Below are 19808 nucleotides of genomic sequence, written 5' to 3'. Positions count from 1 at the left end.
AGGAAGCTGGCTATGAAGACCTGCTCAGCAGAGCAGATACAGTACTACAAATAGTACCGCACAAATAGATAAACATGCTACTCAGGACTATTCAAGACTCACATTTGACTTAATCTGTGCAATTTTAAAGTCTATATTTGTAAGATTCTTGTATCAGTTATTTTAAAAGAGTAAATTCCAGTGAATATCTCTGACAAAAGTCTCTTGTTGCTGTTTGTCTCAAGATTCAATATAGGATAAAAAAAAAAGAACAGAAAAGAAGAAGCATAAAAGAGGTTTAGAGAAACTTTTAGGAAAAACACATGTAGAAATTAGCATGAGACTCAAAAGAGCACAGACCTCCACCAAGGCCAAACAATTCGGCACATCTGTCAAGTTTTTATAACAGAAAAATGTCACTAAACAGAAGTAAAACTGTGAGTAATGTGGATTTTTTATCGCTAGATAGAAAATGGATAATTAACAGGATCTGCACAAAGTCGTAGATCTCAACACCTAATAACAATAATATACCAAATATGTCTTATTTTTTTTTACAAAAGGGTATTTCCTGACAAAAATGTTGAAAAATGCAACATTAAGGAAAATGATTTAAAAAAAAAAAAAAAAGTCAAAGAACTCACTTGGCTTGTTATAATTTACCTGGGTGGGGCACAGGCACTGACGGGCTTCCAGCTATGTTGTTGTCTAGCTTCTTGCACTAAGCTTTATTTCCCGTTTCCCTCCCGTTGCCATGTTTCCAGTTTTAATAAAATCCTTCCCTTGACTTGGTTGTCATGTTCAGCTTTTCTGCTTTTATTGCTAATAGTGTGGTAATGACTATAATTAGGCATGTCCTACAGAGGCTATTGTACTACAGCTTGATGTAAACAGAATGATGAAGTATAAAATTAGAGCTCTTACTACCACAGTTTGTTTTTTTTTTTTTGCCTCCATGTGTCCATTATGTTTTGCTGCTGTGGACGGTGATGCCCCGTCTTAAAGAAAATTGACTCAGCATCGACAGAGCCTTTTACCATCATGCTTGCAGCTGTTGCAGGTATTATTTTAGAGCAAACGCTATAAAGTATGTCATACAGTAAAATGTTTATCTGTGCCAGTATGCATTTAATAAAAGACGTTTGTTTACATGTACATTTCTGCTGCCAAAATCACCTATATAATGATAAAACAGTTGGGCAGTCATTGCACTAAAACTGTGTTTCTGCAGCTACCAAAATGTTTGATGGAGCTGGAGCCAAGTGTGTTCATCTGGATCTTTGGTACAAGAACTTGTTGACTTTGCCAGGCTCATGACTGCTCTGCTGTGGCAATAAACCCAATCACTTCTGCTAAACTCAAACAGAGGGTTGTAATATTATTTCCCTCCAGCGGGAATGAAGATAGTTATTCTCTCTCTCTCTCTCTCTCTCTTTCTCTCTCTCTCTCTCTCTCACACACACACACACACACACACACACACAGTGCTTAGTAATCCTGCCTCATCTGCTAAAACAAAGAGTTTGGTCTATTTCCATAAACATGAAGAGCTTCTAATCTGAGAGCTGAGAAAATAAAGCAGAGGGAGATTTCTGGGGGAAATTCATGCATGTGCCGAACACAAATCCAGAACAAAGACACCACCATCATAAAAGTTTAAATTTGATTTTTTTTTTTACAGAACTGGACAATAAAGTTACATATAAGTTAAAATGCAAGGAAAGAATCGCAGCTGATAAACAGATATATAGCAGACATTGCCCCCCCCGCCCCTTAAATTTCCAAAACAAAACAACACAAAGACAACAATTGTGCAGTCGTTTGCGCAAAGCCAATCCTACAGCAGCATCAAAGGGCTGCAGTCATGCACAGTGGTGCTTTAAGTTAAATGCTGACATCAACATGCTCACAATGAAAGGTGCTGCAAGAAACACAGAGAACATCTGAGGCTAAAGAGATGTCAATAGTTGGATCACCAAGGTTACTACAATTTATCCTGAGGGGAACATGGATGTCTGTACCAAATTTTATGGTAATCTATGCAAAGACATTTTCCTCTGTCAGACAACCAGACACTTCTCTGCCACTGTGGACAGTGTGTGCGTGTCCTCTCCATCTTTCTCATGCTCCGCTCCACTATCTTTACATAGTGATTTATCTTCACCTGATCAGCCCATTCCCCTTAACGTTTAAATTCACTTGTGAATGTATATGGATGCCTGCATTTATTGGCAGTTGAAGTCACGATACAGTACAGGAATTTGATCTTGGATCATACAGTAAATACAGTACGGCATCACCAATATTCAATATATAATCACCATGCAGCATGGTCCAAATACACTTTATAATACAAGAGAATGCATGGGACAAAACATACAGCAAGCCCATAAACTAAACGAAAAATACATCACCCACATCCAAAACATCAATGTACCAATGTTAAATGGATGCTTGAATTGAATAAAACATTAAAATAAAACAACTACACTGAAAACAGCAGCCAGCTGATCTTTTGTGTGGAGGAATGACTAGGAGACCAGCATCAAGAGAGAGCAGAGGGTGTGTCAGTGTGTCAGTGTATGTGGTATAAATAAAAAGTAGGTTGGTGCAAATGTATTCAAGGACTATAAGTTAAAAGAAAAACCTTAAGATCGGCTCGAGCTTGCACTGGTAACCAGTGAAGAGAGGACAGGATGGGTGTTCTATGATCAAATGTTTTAATTTCTGTTAAGATTCTAACTGCTGGAAAAGCTGAACACTCTAGTAGCACATTGAGGAAGACCAGAGAAAAACGCATTATGGCAGTAATCATGTCTGGAAGATAGAAATGCAAGGATTACAGTTTCAGCATAGGTCCGAGGACTGATCCCTGGGTTACACCAAACTTTACTTCAGAAAATTCAGAGATTAATGTATTGTTATTATTGTATTATTGTAATTTACGTGCTGAGTTCTTGAAAGCAGTGTCCTTTGGATACCAATATGCTCCACCAAACAGCTTAAATCTATGCAGTGGTCCATGGTGTCAAAAGGAGAACTCAGGTCAAGAAGCAGCAACAGTGATGTTAAAGTCATAAGCAATAATTAGTGGATCATTGACTGCTGTGGTTTGATAAATGGGCAGTAGGTTGATCAGCAACAGCTCTTTCACATAATTGCAACATTAAAGGAAGAAGCAGTGGTTTAATGATGGAATGATGGCAGTTTTAAAAGCAGAGGGCACAGAGCCCATGGAGAGCGACTGATTGGTAATATTAAGAGCGGGAGTAGGACCTTTTAAACCAGGAAACACTTCCTTAAAAAGAAATATTACACTGTAGGACCATCATATAAATCTTTCTCTAAATGTATGTTGAAAACTCTCTCTCTCTCTGTATATGTACAACAAAAAAGAAAAATGTAATTGGGACAAAACAATACTCATAAATCTGAAGTCATTAGTTTGTCTACACTTCTGCTTTTTGACAGAACAGGTGAACATCAATAAAGCTTCCTTTGAACGTGTGCAAATAGCAGTAGTCATTAATGGTCTTCACAATGGCCCGTTTCTTTTTTTAGCTCTGAGACTGTCTCGCTGTGGTAACTGGTAGTGTCTAGCCACTTGAGCGTCGATCGCCAACTGCTGAGCCTCAACATGGGCCAGTCGCCACGGGAGCATCGATTCAGCCTGCTGTTTTATGAATAGAATGCTTTGTTCCACAGGATCTCCATTTTCCTTCCCCCCAGAGAAAAATAGGTGACGATCAATGCTTTATGCAAGCAGAGACATCTTGTATTGAACGTCAAGTAAGAGAGAGAGAGAGAGAGAGAAAAAAAAAATCAGGAAAGTTTTTCCAGCCATGAAAAATATCAGGCTAAAATGTGTTGGGTGCTGCTTCAGTATCATATGGCAGCTTTGTAAAAACTTGGAGAAGAGGAGGGTAAATCCAACTAACTTCAAACTAAAACACATTTTCTGCAGATTCTGACTGAAAATAGACGTCAGCACTTTTTAGGATGAATTCAAAATAAATAATCAACAACTTCATGCCTGGGATTACCCATCTCTTACTTTATCTTCTTTACTGGTAGTAATTAAAAATAAGAAATCAGCTTACTAGACAGTTAGAAATATGGCTGTGACAACAGACATTAGCTATTCCAACTTTAGTTTTCACCACCAACTTCTTCTATAAAGCAAAATAAAATAAAACAAATAAATAAATAAAAAAGTTTACAGATTGGAGGGAACACAGGGATGTAGCATCTGTGATGTTACTGGTAGCTGCCATCAGGTCCAGTTGGTGGACCAACAAAATGTAAATTTGCTTTAGTTGGTAGCTGAGAGTAACTGAAGTGTTACGATGGCTCCCAACAGGCTAACTGTGATAGACTGAAACACCCGTTAACCAAGAAAATGTGACCCTGATTCTAAGAGCTGCCATCAAAGCGCACAATAACTGAAACTAAAAGTAAATATATGTGTTCACTGTGTGTTTTAGAGAGCTGAGTTGAGAATTTTTCTTTCTTTTTTTTTTTTTTGGAGGAGGAAACTGTCAACTCAGCAATGTGTTTCCCACATGATTTTGACCAGTGTTATTTTGCAGTGCAGTCTTATTATACGGCGAAGCAGTGGTACTTTCGTCAGCGAAAACTACGACAAAACCCTGATGACAAAAACACAGATTTTTCACTATAACTATTTAAAATGTGAGGGTTGAAAATGAGACAGTGTTTTCCACAGAATTAGATTGTATTTTTAGCAGTAGCTGACCAGACAGAGTGATAAATCATACTGTCAATAAGCTGCTCCACTGCAAATATTAGATATTTTGTGACAAATAAATAACTGAACAATATATACAGCCCCATTGTGTCAAACAAGTAACAACCCTCAACCTCAACCCTCTCCGCACACAGCTCCCTCTCGTGTGCACCCTGAATGACAGACACAAGAGACAGAGTGAGACGATAAAAACCTTATGGATTTTTTAACGGCCCACTGGATTTCAAAGGCCACTGGGAGGACAGGATTTCTCCTGGTGCTCCCAACAGCAAGTCCGACTATGACAGACCGTGTTGTCAATGTGTTTGGGAAAGAGAGAGAGAGAGAGAGAGAGAGAGAGAGAAAGAGGGCGAAAGAGAGGTACAAAGAGAGGCTGAGTGAAATCAAAGCACTGAGCACATCTCTACAAGGAAATAAGACTTTAACCATTTCAGATAGTGAAAAAAAAACCAAAATCAAAATGTGGCATTCACTGTCCATATTGTGGCGGGCTACCACAAATAAATCAGTGCATGAGAAACACTGAGAAGTGTAAAGATATTTTCAGTTCATAATGAAACTGTGGCAGGACAATTGGAAACTCCTGCCTGAACTATGATATTGGCTCAAGATTGGGACAACAGTATCTTTTGATGCCCGTTTCTTGTGCAGAAGTATATGACTTCTCTGCTTGGCCTGTTGCAATACTTAAAAGCACCCTGCATTCAGCGGTGTTGTGTCTCTAAGAGTTAAGTTATCTGTTGTTAGTCCCTTAGATAGGAAGCTGCAACAAACCATAACAACATGTTGGCAGCATGTTAAACAGCTAATATAACTCTATCAAGTGCTGCAGAGGTAACGATAACGCTACTTTCACTTGGCTATCTTTTGTGTCGCTATCAAAATGAATAAGTAGGTTCCTGGATTAATGTCCAGAGTCCACCATCTAAATCTTCCTCTAGATGTTTGCTAAAGAAATATCACTGTGTCATGTGACGTTTTAGCTTCTCCTCTTGAGATAAAGCCAGACAGTGAACAGTATGTGAACATGTGAGTGAGTCAGCTTCTGAATGATCCACTGCTCTGCAGTGGAGAGGACAGGTAGCCGTGCTAATGCTAGGAGAGCTGCAACAACAGAGAGGGAGAGGTTCTGTTCAAACAACCAGACTTTATAATGATAAGTGGATTTGCTGAGGAGAGTCAGTGTGTATTACTGCAGATCAGTGTCACATAGCCACTGTGTGTGTGTGTGTGTGTGTGTGTGTGTGTGTGTGTGTGTGTGTGCGTGTGTGTGTGTGTGTGTGTGTGTGTGAACAACCCGAGGAGTGCCTTTTCCACAAAATCTCACAACAGACAAGAGTGACATCTGTAACCATGGTAACTACACACAAAGCACATACACACACACACACACAGCGGCATACACATGCATTTCAAAAATAAGCCTTTTGGCCATATCTGATAAAATGTTCTGTAAAACAGGCTACAACTAAATCAAAATTAGCTGCTGAAATTAACACTGCTGGCAAGATGACTACACTATAATAGCACAGGCTTGCACTTTCTGCCCTTTTATGAAAGTTTTCACAGCAGAAAATAAGTTTTAAGAATCCATATAAGCTCCTCGTACCACTCCAGAATTACTCACCACTGCCTGTCTGTCTGCTAAATATGTTGAGAGCAATCTTAGTTTACCTAAAATGTAGCTAAATAAGCTATGCTACACATGTGGACTGACATAGACACATTCATTAAGGAATCATGCTTTAGCAGAAGCAATATAAAGATATTTTACCAAAGGACAGTTAGATAGGAGAGTATGCTGTCATCATTCAGCTCACTGACTAAGGCTTTGGGATGGACACTGCCATCCCATAGTGCATTACAATACTGTGACAGTGATGGTGGAATCAGTATGTGCAAAAGAATGCAGGCGTCTGTTACTCCTTTAAACTTAGTGGGGGTAATACACTTGAAATCGTATGTTTTAAATTCCTATTTTATTTATTTATCTATCCATTCATTCATTCTGCATGATGCTGGGAAGCAATGTTTCTAGAGTGAGTCTATACAAATACAACAGAGGACAGAAAGCAATATTCTAGTGTTAATTAGATATCGGGTAATAAACAGAGGAAGAATTAACAGACAAATTACTATACATTAAGATTCTGTGACAAAAGAAAAAAATATCTATCTATATATATATATATATATATATATATATATATCAATATCAGTAGTTACATTAAATACCGTTAATCCTCATTAACAGTATTAACAGTATAGGAAACACATTCAGTATATTTGTTAGACTGTGAGAATACACACCATGTGTTATGGTGAGTAAAACCAAATACACTGAACACTGTTTACAACAAAACTACACAGGGTACATTTATATTTAAAGTTCAAGGGGAACATTCAGTGTAGGGTCCTACATAAATCGTTTGTTATGGTTCTAAGCAAATGTTTGGGAATCAATGATGTGATACTGTGAGCAACCAACGCAGTACGTGTGCTTATCAGTCTCAGGTGAGGCTCAGTGGCTACATGTCGGTGCTGGTCGCACAATGTGTGAAGCAGCTTTTCCCCTTTTGTCCTGCATCCTGCACAAAGCTGAGGCAGCTCTGCTTTGAAAATTAAAAAAAAAAAAAAAATTCTGTCCAGGGGCTTTTTACCTGGAACCAACCACTTTCATTAGCTTTTGAAGCCTTTTTTTCCCCACTGTTCTAACACAGAGAGTGTTCATAAACAACTGACTTGTTACTGAACTTTTGGTGCTGGGTGATAGTAGTTTTGGAGAGCAGACTTAGGCTTTCTGCATACTGGGTTTTGTTGTGCTTTCTATCCTTGTTGGCACAGGGTTGCCTGCATATCTCACTCAAATATCACTCTGTTGTTTATCCAGCTTTAAAAGCCATCAATGTATTGTGACCCCTCTTTTATGTGTGTGACAATTTCATCATCCTGTGCAGCCCACTCTCCTCTGTCGCTCATTTTTATGGTTTCAACAACATCCAGTGGGTGATTGTGCAGATGGTAAATGGTAGATGGACTGCACTTATTTATTTATTTTATCTTGGCAGTTTACAAACTGCTTTACATTATTTGGCCTCTGATCCAACCATTCACACACTTGCCAAAGGATACTTCAACATGTGGGCAGGAAGAGCTGGAGATTGAACTGCCAAACCAGAGGTTAGTGGATGACCGACACGTAATGCGAAGCACTCTTTGTAGCTGGTTAACAGCAGCTGTCCATGGTGCTGAACTGCTTTTAAGCCATTTAATGCCATCTGTCACAATAGTGACTGTAGAAAACATTTTCAGTTATAAGGCTCTAAAAATGTTATTGAATGATGTATTAACGCACTTCCAGCAAATATTGAAATAATATAGGGTCTCAGTGAAATATGTGCAGTGTCATGTGTTTAGTGGAAATTGTCACGTGACCTGAGCTATTTATTTCCTGGTTGCACCATGAGAAAAAGGATGGCTAAATCAAATTTTCCTAATGAAAGGTTAACAAATGTTAAATGTTAACACAAACATAGGACAATTGGATTTTTGGTACACCACATCTTTAAGGTGTCAAGTACTGATATATGCAATTACTCCGAATTTTCAGTGTAGTCATGGAATGATTAAACACGTTGAGGGTGACAGTAGTGATCAGCAGGATAACACAGTGCATCTAGATCTCACATTTGGGTAAAGCTTTGTGCCAACACATGTACTGGTCACTTGATAGTGATGTACACAATGAAAACCTTTCAGATGCACTGTGGAATAATCAGTTTAGTGAAATGGCCTCAGTTCATGTGACCGACCACACCAAAAAAATCACTGACAATCCACTTTTTAAGGTGGGACCCATTTTCTCTGAGCTCAACCGGTCATACAGAGTCATATCATTTCAGGAATGGCTGTCAGTGGATGAGAGCATGATCCCATACTATGGCTGATATGGATGTAAGCAATTCATAAGTGGTAAACCAATCCATTTTGGTTACAACCTATAAAGCCTTGCCTCATCCAGTGTTTTATCACATGGAGCTAAATGGTGGATCCCACACACGCCTCCTTGAGACTGGATTGGATCAGGGGCTCAGTGTCCTTCTGAGGTGCCTCAAGGTTGCAAGGTCTTTCATGCACTCTTCATTGAAATGGCAAAAGGAGGATAAAGAAGCTTTGGAACGTTCGAAAGTTCCTGGACATAATACAGTTGTTGCTTAATGTTGCACTAAAATGTCTCAATGACAACGTCAAAGGGAATAAGTGTTACAATACACATACAATATTAATGTTCCAATGCATGTTGCTCTAAGCTAACAATGTTAAAATGTATGTTACAATAAAGTAGCAATGTTGAAATATGTCAGTGATTTCATATAATCAGTGATTATATGAAAGAGTTAATAATGACACAGGCCAAGCATGATTGGGTGTTGATATGATATAACATAGCTATTAACGTTCCCCTTGTGAACTGAAATTGTTGTATGACCTGTTTTTTTTTTTTTTTCATTAGTTTCTCCTGTCATATATTGCTTGGCCAGTAATTGATGCAGCAATGGTGTCTGCCTGAGTGGTGCTGTAAACAAAGATTTTAAGGTGTAATCTTAGAAAATGCAGCCATGACCGTTCAATGTTTGTCACTGATACTATACTAATTGTTATGTAAAGGCAGCCATAAAGCATTTATAGAATAGAATAGAATGCCTTTTATTGTCATTGGACATCTTTTACATGTACAACGAGATGGAAAGCATCTCCTTCTCCAGTGCAACATGTATGAATATACAACATAGAATAGAATAAAGTAAAATAAAATAAGATTAAATTAAATAAGTTTAGTGCAAGTCAAAATGTAAAAGGAAAGGAAAGGATTTATGATCTAAAACATGGCTAAACAATCTGTTGTTCATATTGTTTAGCCATGTTTTGATGGAACAGGTACCGTTAAACAGTCCAGCAGTCACACAGGCCACATAACTGCTCACCAAGCATATTATTACACTCCAAGTCTATTTTCTTCCATTTGTCACACATAACCACATTGGACTTTCCCAAAACGCAGGTGATTTACAACACTGTGCCTTGATGCATCCAGTGTAGACGCAGACAGAGAAGCTACTGCTGCTCTGCTAATGTGCTGCTCACCCTACACCTATGTAGACACGGGGTGAGAGTCACCTTTCAGGGCAACAGCTGAAATCCTGTGTCAGCACAAAGTCCTACATGATCCTGTAGCTTTTAGTTAGAGCTGGCTCCGGCTTTGCCTTGAACCATACCCTAGTTATTCTGTCATAACCCACTCTCTTGTCCCCTCCCCCTCCATCTGTATGCATTCAAATCCCATTTATACATGTTACTAACTCAGCATCTTCCCTTTCCATAGGCTTTTTTACATGTTGTCAGCATGTATCCCCACCACTCAATGAAGAAACTGGGATCCAAAGTGTCAGACAGTGCGTATGTGTGTTTGCGTGTTATCACGTGCATATACTTCTTGTGCAGAATGCAGTTCCACTTAATTTAACGTCCTGTGGCTGGTATCCTGACTTTAATGAAAGGCAGGTATCAGCTCTGTACATCATCACATCACTTTATGTGAGCATTCCTTGCACGAGTTTTATGGAACACTGTGGAATTGTCACATGTGTGGGGCGGGGGGGGGGGGGGGGGGGGGGGGGGGGGTGCAGTGTTGTATTGTGGGTCATGAATCTTACCACAGTGGCCAGTCTTATTTTCTTGCTGAAACAGCAATGATGATGATGAGGATGGTGAGGACAATGGCTCCGGCCACCAGGAGGTAGCACTTCCTCTTCCTCAGCTGCCTCTGTGGGGAGAGAGGATTCAGTATGTGGGTGGAGTTCATGTATTAGACAGTTCCCTATTGGACCATATGCATATGATATGATAGTCATTGTGCTTTGAATCTATGCTTGGTTTACCATTAAATAATTATATTTGCGTGTTTTTGGTCGGTGGTTCACATGAGACAGCAGTGATTTAACCAGCAAATCCTCAGAAATCTAAAATATTCAGCCCCAAACCCCCTTTCTGCATACATGAAAGCCACCGCCGTGGTACATTAGCAGCCCTGTAAATGTCAAGCTCCAGTTTAATAACCACACGGCCACAACAGCCCCACTGCCCTGTTACTACCTTCTTGTTGTTTTTGAAATAATTCAATGCAACCCCACAGCACACGTTTACATGCACTCAAAATCTGCACAAACAAAAAGGAACCAAAAAAAAAAAAAAGGCATCTTGAAAGTGAAAGAACAAGGAAAGTGGCATTTCAGCTGGATGAGATTAACACAAGAGGAGCGAACAGGAGCTGGAGGATTCAAGGTCACGCTGACAAATACAGATAAATTGCAGGAATGGGATGACTGTCAAAAAAAAAAAAAAAAAAAGTCCACTGGTTGCCTACACTTCCGCAGTGCTGTGCAGTCATCACTGTGATGGCTCTGCTGCACATTATTGTTGCCTGTGCGATGGCACCCATACATGACTAAGAGGAGGAAATGGAGGAGGGAGGCAACAGACCAGCAGATGTAAGACCCAAATCTTCTCCTGAACAAATTCATTCTGCCCATGTAGAGCTGTTCGTTGATTAGCTGATTTAGTGCCTGTGTCAGTGTTTAAAAGTTAAAATGAAGCAAAATAAAACTGAAAAAAATGAAAGTGAAACACTTGAAAAATATGGACATTTTCCTTTTTAAAAAAAAAAAAAACAAAAAAACAAGTTGTATAATATACATAATATTTCACTTATTTTGTATTTATTAACAATTTTTTTTTAAAGAAACAAAGGGCAAGCAAGCCATACAGAAAACCAAGCAAGGAAAGCAAGTAAGGAACCTAAACTAAGAAAAGCTAAGGCTAATTTTATGAACAGCTGACTAAAGCTAAACTAAAATCTAAACAAAAGCAAAATAAAGCTAAAACTAAGCTAATTATGGCTAATTTTTTTTTTGAAGGGGACTGCTCCAGGGTGGCAGTATCGACCAAGGTGGAGGAGAGAGCATTTTCCTGTTCTCTTTGGAGGATACGCTCACATCCCAACACCTAACCCTAACCCCCAATTATACATTGCACATGCACATTTTCTTTTTTATTTTACAAGTTGTAATAGGACACATATTACTTTACAAGTTTTATATTGTATATGTTTTTAAATTTACAAGTTGTCCAATTCACTGGATGCTGATATCATTTGTTGAGTTACACTCTAATTCTTACAAAAACAATTATTGTTCAGTGCTTTGCAAGTCATTTCCATTTTTTTGTTTGTTTGTTTAGAACTCATGTCGCCTTTTTAGAGGAGTGGTTTTCATTGTCACATTAATCAAATGTGTTGGGAAGGTGCCAGGAAAGAGGGAGGCTGCTCAGACAGGGGAATGTACAGGGGAATGGAGTGAACGTCAAAAACCACTTGATCACAGAACATAAAACTCAGAAACATGTAAAACCTCACAATTTCACAACCATTGAATGGTTTTCATAACTATTTCCTGTTTCATTTCTAATGCTGCCTGTGGTATAATTTAGATAAATGCTTCAAACGTTCCTCCGCACAGCACATGAGCTTTATTTATTCATGTCAATTACTTGCCATGTTTTTTTTTTCTTTAAAGGAAAAAACTGCAGACTGTGTTAAGCAAAAAAATGTTAAAGTAAATAGAGTGAAGAGCAGGGGTTAGGGAATATTTATATATTTCCTTGTCTCCTCAGGCGGTGACGACGTGTTGGAGCGCAGAATCTATGTTATTCTGAAATGCTTTTTCTCCCGTTTTTTTTTTTTTTTTTTTTTTTTCCCCAGCCTGTTTTCTGCTACAAAGGCAGCAAGAGCAGCGGCGTTAGACCAGAGCCGAGGCTGGAGTCTTTAAATCCTGACGCGCTTCAAAGCGCGGAGAGAGCAATTCATCTTCTTATCTGAGACTCAAAACAGGCTTTCTGTGTGGAAGAGAGAGGAAGAGAGGGAGAGGGGGAGAGGGAGGGAGGAAAAAAAAATGCTGTCGAGTAATTTTCCGTTTAAACGTTCCACTCCACAACAATTTGCATAAGCAGCCCTGCGTCTGTGATAAGAAGATTGGTAATTTTCAAAGGCTCTGTGGGGATTGAGAATTAAAAGCCTTTCTCCGCTATCTCCCCTCTTGCAGCTGGCCACCACAGATTCCCCAGCTTCTCTCACGCATTTCCTCCTAAACTACGCCTTATAAACTTTCTCTGCCATCCTCTCCTTCTCTCTGCTTGCTCTGACAGAGCCGAGTCGTTCCCTCTCTCTATATACTGTATCCCCTCCCTCCCTCCCTCTCTCATCCATACTCCCTTCTTTCTCTCTTTCTCCTGCTCGTTCATCCCAGCACTCCTGTTATTTGGGGAGAACAAGAAAATAAATAAGGTAGAGGGGGAACAAAAAAGAGCTTAGTATAACAAAGGAAGTGTTGCAGTATTTTTAAACCAGAATTTTCCAGATTGCAGGGCAGGCTGAGAGGCGGGACAGAGAGACTCGCAGGGGGAGAGACAGAGAAGGATAGAGAAGGGATGCTCTTATCACCAGTGACTTAATCTGCTAGAGAATGTGTCTTTAGTGCCAGCACTTCAGGGCCAGTGGGTGCTGGAAGCCCTCAGGGGGAAGACAGCTTCTCCCTCACACCCTTTTTTATTCACTTTTAATGTCTAGTATGAGGAGAGCAGCTGGGATATGGTCACTATAGGTTTTTAAAGTTCAGTGTCCACACTGATATTTTACAAAAGCTATATTCACTTTCCTAAAGCGTGATGTTGATGCTAAAATGTTTCATTGAGAATTTTCTTCTCGTCATTGTGAAAAATCCTCTGAAGCACAGTCGTACAGCCGTTCTCTCTAACTCTGGTTAATTCTAACTCTGCACTGAACTCCAACAAGCGTTTCTGTCCACCTGTGTTTAAGCTTAAGCACATTTTCATTTTACAAATACGAAAAAAAAAGGGGGTTATACCAGGAATTGGATCAAACGGTAAAATATCACAAAATGCTTTTTACACTTAGCCGAGGTGGAAAGTTGGTGCACTGGTAAAATGCAACTGAAATAGAAAATAGATTTTGCACATTAATCCTGATGTCATTTAAATGTCACACGTCACTGAAGGGACAAAATACAAAAGGAAAAAAATATATATATATATAATCTTTCCATCACATTTAGCACACAGTTTGTTTGAGCTTTGACTGGTGCTTTGGTAATCGCGTCATCTTCTTTTGCACCAAATCACATAAAGGTAGTGGAGGGAAATAAGCCTTAGCTCATATCTTCCTCTGCAGATTTTCAGGAAATGTGAAAATTTCAGCTACATTTGGGGAGAAAATTTACTGATAATGATTACTGACAAATTTATGCTACTTGCTTGAAACTTGGTCATAATGTTGTTGTTTTTTTATTTTTTGTGGAATCACCTCAAGTGAAGTTATTCCTATGGACACTCAGTGTAGGACACCATGAACTATATATGTTCAGCTAAATATTCAAAGTTTAAAATTTAGCTAAAGCAGAAAAAAATAATAACAATTAATAACACTTTCCCATGCTGACTTGCACATGGTGACTTCATGTTTCTCTCACTGTATTTGATAAGTGTAGAGTTCCCTCCAAATTAAAATTTAAATAACAATTCTCATGCATTTATTTACACGTGTGTCTGTTTATTAACACTTGAACTTTTTGTGAATCTTTGAATTTGTGGTCAGAGGACTAACAAAAATATATTGCTCTTCGATGCAGTTCTTACCTGTGTGCTTTCTTTAGAATGAAGTTGTGAAGAAGGCCTACAATTATTAACATCTTGTGCTGTTGATTACCCCTCCCTACAGTTTTGAGTGTGTTAACTGCACAAGACTGCTTTCTCTGAATTTGTTCTACAAAGTAATGAACAAGTTTGACGGAGCCCTTGACGGTAAAGTGATGACACTGCAGCCATCAAGGCTGAGGGAACCAATTCTGGAGGCCACAAGGTGTTGTGTTTAGTTAGAGGACGTTATATATGCTCTGAATCCAAGGTACCCAAACACACCAAAATGTGCCTGATGTACTTTTGAAATATTTTTTAAAGGCTGTTCCTGCAACATGGAAGCAAGTGCAAAAATACTCAGTATCAAGCAAAGTGTTTTATTCAGCATCATCATATGTTAAAATATGGAGATCCAAATATTAAATGAACAAATAAAACAGTTCAGAAAAAGTTGCAGGTTTTAGTGAAGATCAAGGACTGCTGTATCTGCTCGTACCTCATGGTGTTTGGAAGCATGTGGTGTGTTTGCAATGGGATCAAATGCTTAACATGTTGTTTCCTCAACTGTATGTGCAAAGATCAGCTTGAAAGATCAACATCACTGAACAGTGATTCCAAACGCAAATAACACAACTGAGGAGAAACAAATGTATCAGCTGATTTTTTTTAATGTCAGCTACTTGTTGTTGATACGCTGGATAACATCAGCACCACTGGGTGAGAAACATGGTCCACTCTGGACAGGTTTCCAATCTAGTTTTCTTCTCCTCTTTGGACTCTAACCTCTTGGGTATTTTCCTCTCTTAGCATCAATATTTTAAACCTGTGCTAAGCTAGTACTAATACCACTGTTAGCAGGATTGTGCAGCACCAGTAGGTAACTCCTGTGAATACTCCAGTATACTGATATTTTATAAGGTCATTAGCCAAACAAAAGGTTGTAAAGGGAATAAGGAAAACCCTGTGAAAATGAGCTTTGTTTATGTTGTTCAGTCTCTTTAGGTTCAGCCTTATAGGGTCTATACAGACATCTGAATTTAGAAGAATAGCATGGTTCTCTTTGGTGAAGTGTCAGGTTTTTTTTTAACATGGAAATTTTCACAGCTTTAAGCCATTGTTCTGCCTCTCATCCTTCTGCAAGAAATTCCACTCGTGCATATGAAGATCAGCAGCGCAGGTCAAGAGCAAGAGAGATGAGTTAAAGAGAAGATGAGACAGAGAAGAGGAGAGCGTGAATGGCTTATTCACCTTTCCATTCTTCCATATTTCGAAGGCCACCTCAGACTCTCCACAACCGTAAACCATTTCAAAAAACTCTGCAGGGGAGAAAAATTCTAACCATCAGAGCTGATAGTGCTGTCACACAAACCAACTGTCTATCTCATCTCTGCTTCCCTGACATGGAAGAAAAACTTGCTGTGTCTCTGGAAGAAAAACTCTTACCTTGTGTGACATGAGAAATATCCTCATAATACAACAATAATGCAATGCGATGATAATGGCCGTAATATTATTCCCCCTTTATCGCATCTGGTCGAGAAAATTGGAAGTCCATAAAATAAATAATGTTTACAGCGGAACTGCCTCACTTGTAATCGGCTTATATGCAATTTACATAAAACTCAGAGTCCCATGCAGTCACTCTGATTATGATATTTAAGAGGAGCAGCAAATAAACACAGACTTCATGGACAATCCTTGGCATCCTGGGAGGAAGCCCTGTGACTACCACTGTCAATAATGCTACAAATAAAAAACACTGACCAGCATCAGCACATTTGGCCTTTTGTTAAAGACAGATTGACATTTTGTTTACAAAAAAAAAAAAAGCTCATCAGTCTGTCATGTTGCCTGAAATGGTGGACAACTCCACATCGTAATGACAGAAAACCAGTGAGCTCAGTCTGAATGGTTATATCTGAATTTTACATAATTTTCAACATTGTAGTGTTCATGATTTCTTACTGGGGGGGGGGGGGGGGGGGGGGTTACAGGATCCTGGAGACATCAGTAAGGAAAGGACCAATGTCTTTATCATAGGCCTGTTGCTCTTCATACTACGACACTCATCTTCCTCCTTTGCTCTCGTCATATTTACTATGGCTGCTAGAGGCCACCTAAACAAAAGCATAAGTGTGGGTAATAATGAGCTGTTTGCACTGATGACCTATAGGATCTGATCTTACAGGACAGTCACTGACATACAAGCATTTGTACAGCTGCATCAGTCTCATCCCTGATTCTCGTTGGGCCATTTTACGTGTTACTGTTTTTTATGGATGTAGCCAGGCAGCTAGCTACATGGGGAAGTTATGTTCCTATTCTTAATACTACTCACAGCACTCTGATTGGTCAGTTGTTTCTCCAGCTGGTGGAAATAGCTGTCAGTGAGCACAACAATGGATCCATTTAAACTGGTGAACAAGTCGTAGATGCAGGCAGCGATTCATAGGTCTAAATCCACTGGTATCATATAGTGATGGGATTCATTCATCTTTCATCCAAGGGTATGGCATTAAAGACAGATTTATCGAGGGTTAACCTTCAGCAAGAAAGGTGAACTGAGCTCAGGTTGTGTGGTGTGTACAGTCACACACCACCCAATAGGGGATTCAATAGGGGAAGCCTTGCTTAATGGTGCCTTTCACATCATGTGTCTTTATGTGTGTGAATATGCAGGAGTGAAACAGAGTGAAGCACCAGCAGTGTGGTGTAACCTGGCTTTGAACTGCTGCTCTTCCAGAGTCACTCTACTGTGGCTTCCAACCCACCAGACATTTGCTTCCAGATTTACCGAAGTCAGGAATTCAGGTAGAATTTCATTTTTGGGGGGGCAACGTGGGCTTTGATGCATAAACTGCAAACAAAGCACATGCAATGGAAACACAAGAGGACTCCATAGTTACTTTTGTTATTCTTTGCTGCTATGATGTGATTGCTGTGGTTATTTGAAAGTGACATTCATGTGACTGTATCATGAACAAGGTAACTGCATGTTGTAGTGACTCATACAAACATGCATACAGAGACACACACATATGCAGTACATGGAGAAAAACACATCCACGATGCAAGAACTGATATATAATCCCCGGAGAGAGTTAAACAGTCACTGTGCCGTGGAATAAACAGCTACACACATCCTTCATCAACCAGAGTTTACCAGACAAACAGACGGTCTTAAAATGAAATACATGTTAGTTGCTGTAAATGCTGCTTTGTTATGTAGTATTTAGATATATAGTTATATAAAGAACCTCCACAGATGGTTACCACATAATACCAACAGTCTGTGCTTGTTGTTGGGACTAATAATAATACTGCATGGTTGATTCTGTTTATTTGTACCAACATGCCATGTGCAGTATTTACATTACATTTATTCAATGTAATGCATTTGCAGAAATGAAGGGACTTCCTTGTTAATCAAGCATGTCCCAATGAGCTCTGCCAGATGTCCACAGTGTGGGCATGTGGACAGTGACTGGACAAAAGTCACACAAGTAGGCACGAGACTACTTGCAAATACTGCAAGTGTGGTTACTAGGACAAATCCCTAACCTTTACAGTGACCTCCTGACCTTTGCTTCTAACTGATCTAAAAACTCTTTTTGTGTATCACAATTCTCAGAATGTTTTTTCTTTCTCCTAATGTTAAGGCTCTAAAAAACACCTTTGACACTGCATACTGTCATGACTGGCCCCTAAGGGGGCTGTTTTTGGTAATCCTTTTATGTTCTGAACTCTTTTATGGACTTTTGAACTCTAGTTTTTTAAGTTTTGTTTATAGTTCCTGTTTTATTTTGAAATCACTGCCCTTGTGTATCTTGTCTTGTTCTACTTCCTGTCTTTGTCTTGTTTCCCTCCTTTGTGATTGTCTGCCCCGTCCTGATTGGTTTCACCTGTTGCCCCTTACCTTGTGTATTGCATTTTGCATTTTTGTTCTCGTTCCTTTTTCCCCTTTATGGGTGATTCTTGTTTGTTACTTTGTTCAGTTGGTTTGCCTTCCTCCTTTGTGAGTTATTTTCTGTTGCTACTTTGTTAGAATTAAAATTATTACCTTTTTCACTACGTCTGAGGGGTTGTGCGTTTGGGTCCTAGTCCTTGCCTCCCTATAGTCATGACACATACTTGGGTCTATGAAACACCGGCTTGTGGACATTTAAAACAGTTTAAATCTAACTAAAACGTCTAAGAAATGTATCCATGCTTTATTTGAAGTCAGGTTTTTCTCTCTGCTCTTCAAAAAGCTCAGCCCAGCTGTGGCGGATGGGGGCAGAGCCAGAGGAGTGTCACTTACATCAACCTGGGCGACTTCAAACATTGTTATTTCCACTCCATATCCTTCAAAGTAGCATAAGGAGTCCAGAGGGACCCGGGGAAGAGTGATTGAACAGAAAGCCGGTTTCCCTGCAATCTGTTAGCCCCCCCCTCCCCCGTCCGAGCAGTGATCATTCAGAGCTTTATCACTGTGATTAGGTTATTCTTTTTCATTATCTTATTTGTCAAAAGGGCAACAATTTGTATGTGTCCGCGTGTGGATGGGTCCATTCATCCATCTACCCATTAATTTACAAGCCATCTTCCTTTTTTTTTGTCTTCTGTTTCTTCCCCTCCCTCTTCCTTTGTTCCTTCCACAATCACAGTAGCCAGCGCTCCATATTATCCTCAATTTAGCCAGAGAAGAACTATGTTAAATTGATTTTTTCACGACTCCGAAAGATGTAGTCGCTCACTGGGAGGTCAATTTTCAGTTGTGAAGATGGATAGACTCAACAATGACATCAGCATGGAACCACGCGCACACCCGTCAAATCAATAATGAATTCAGTTATTTTGTCGTTGTGCTTTTGTTTTTGTTTTTTTTTTCTTTTTCTATGCACGAAAAGGCTACAGTTTTCCCTCACCAAATTGTTAGAACATCTCTGTTTTATTGGTAATTATAAACCATCTTGTGCAGCAATTAACAATCAGAGTTCATTGTGGTCCACTGAGCACAGATGAGGTGATAAAACATCACAGCAATTGGGGAAACTTGCAGCAGGGAGAGCAATCTGCCTTCAGATAATGGATTATAGATTCAATTTATTTTTAATGTAAAGTGAGCAGACAAGGCGGGGCGTGAGAGGAAAATGACATCCGCTCTTAATTGACCATTGGTGGAGATGCAGCAGTGCGTGTAGACCAGTGTTTGAGGCTACATCAGGGCTTAGACTTGCTGCAAAATGTTTAATCTCCTTCCTCCTCTCGGTTCTGTTGAATTTTTATGTGGTCACAACAGTGCCATTAACTTCAC

General features: G+C 39.4%; 1 protein-coding gene across 2 annotated transcripts in view; it reads right to left on the bottom strand.

Moving 5' to 3' along the window:
• Positions 1–19808, bottom strand: part of tsnare1 (T-SNARE Domain Containing 1) — a 120465-nt gene that overhangs the window by 16957 nt on the left and 83700 nt on the right. For both annotated transcript variants that reach the window (XM_041044948.1, XM_041044949.1), the window contains exon 11: positions 10462–10571. In XM_041044948.1, coding sequence (XP_040900882.1) covers positions 10476–10571 — 96 coding nt within the window. In that variant the 3' untranslated portion in view covers positions 10462–10475. The remainder of the gene's footprint in view (positions 1–10461; positions 10572–19808) is intronic.

This window comes from Toxotes jaculatrix, chromosome 8 (assembly GCF_017976425.1).
Source record: "Toxotes jaculatrix isolate fToxJac2 chromosome 8, fToxJac2.pri, whole genome shotgun sequence".
In the NCBI taxonomy this organism is placed as follows: Eukaryota; Metazoa; Chordata; class Actinopteri; family Toxotidae; genus Toxotes; species Toxotes jaculatrix.
The sequence above is the reverse complement of the archived record's forward strand: the minus strand, read 5'-3'. Positions and strand labels throughout refer to the sequence as shown.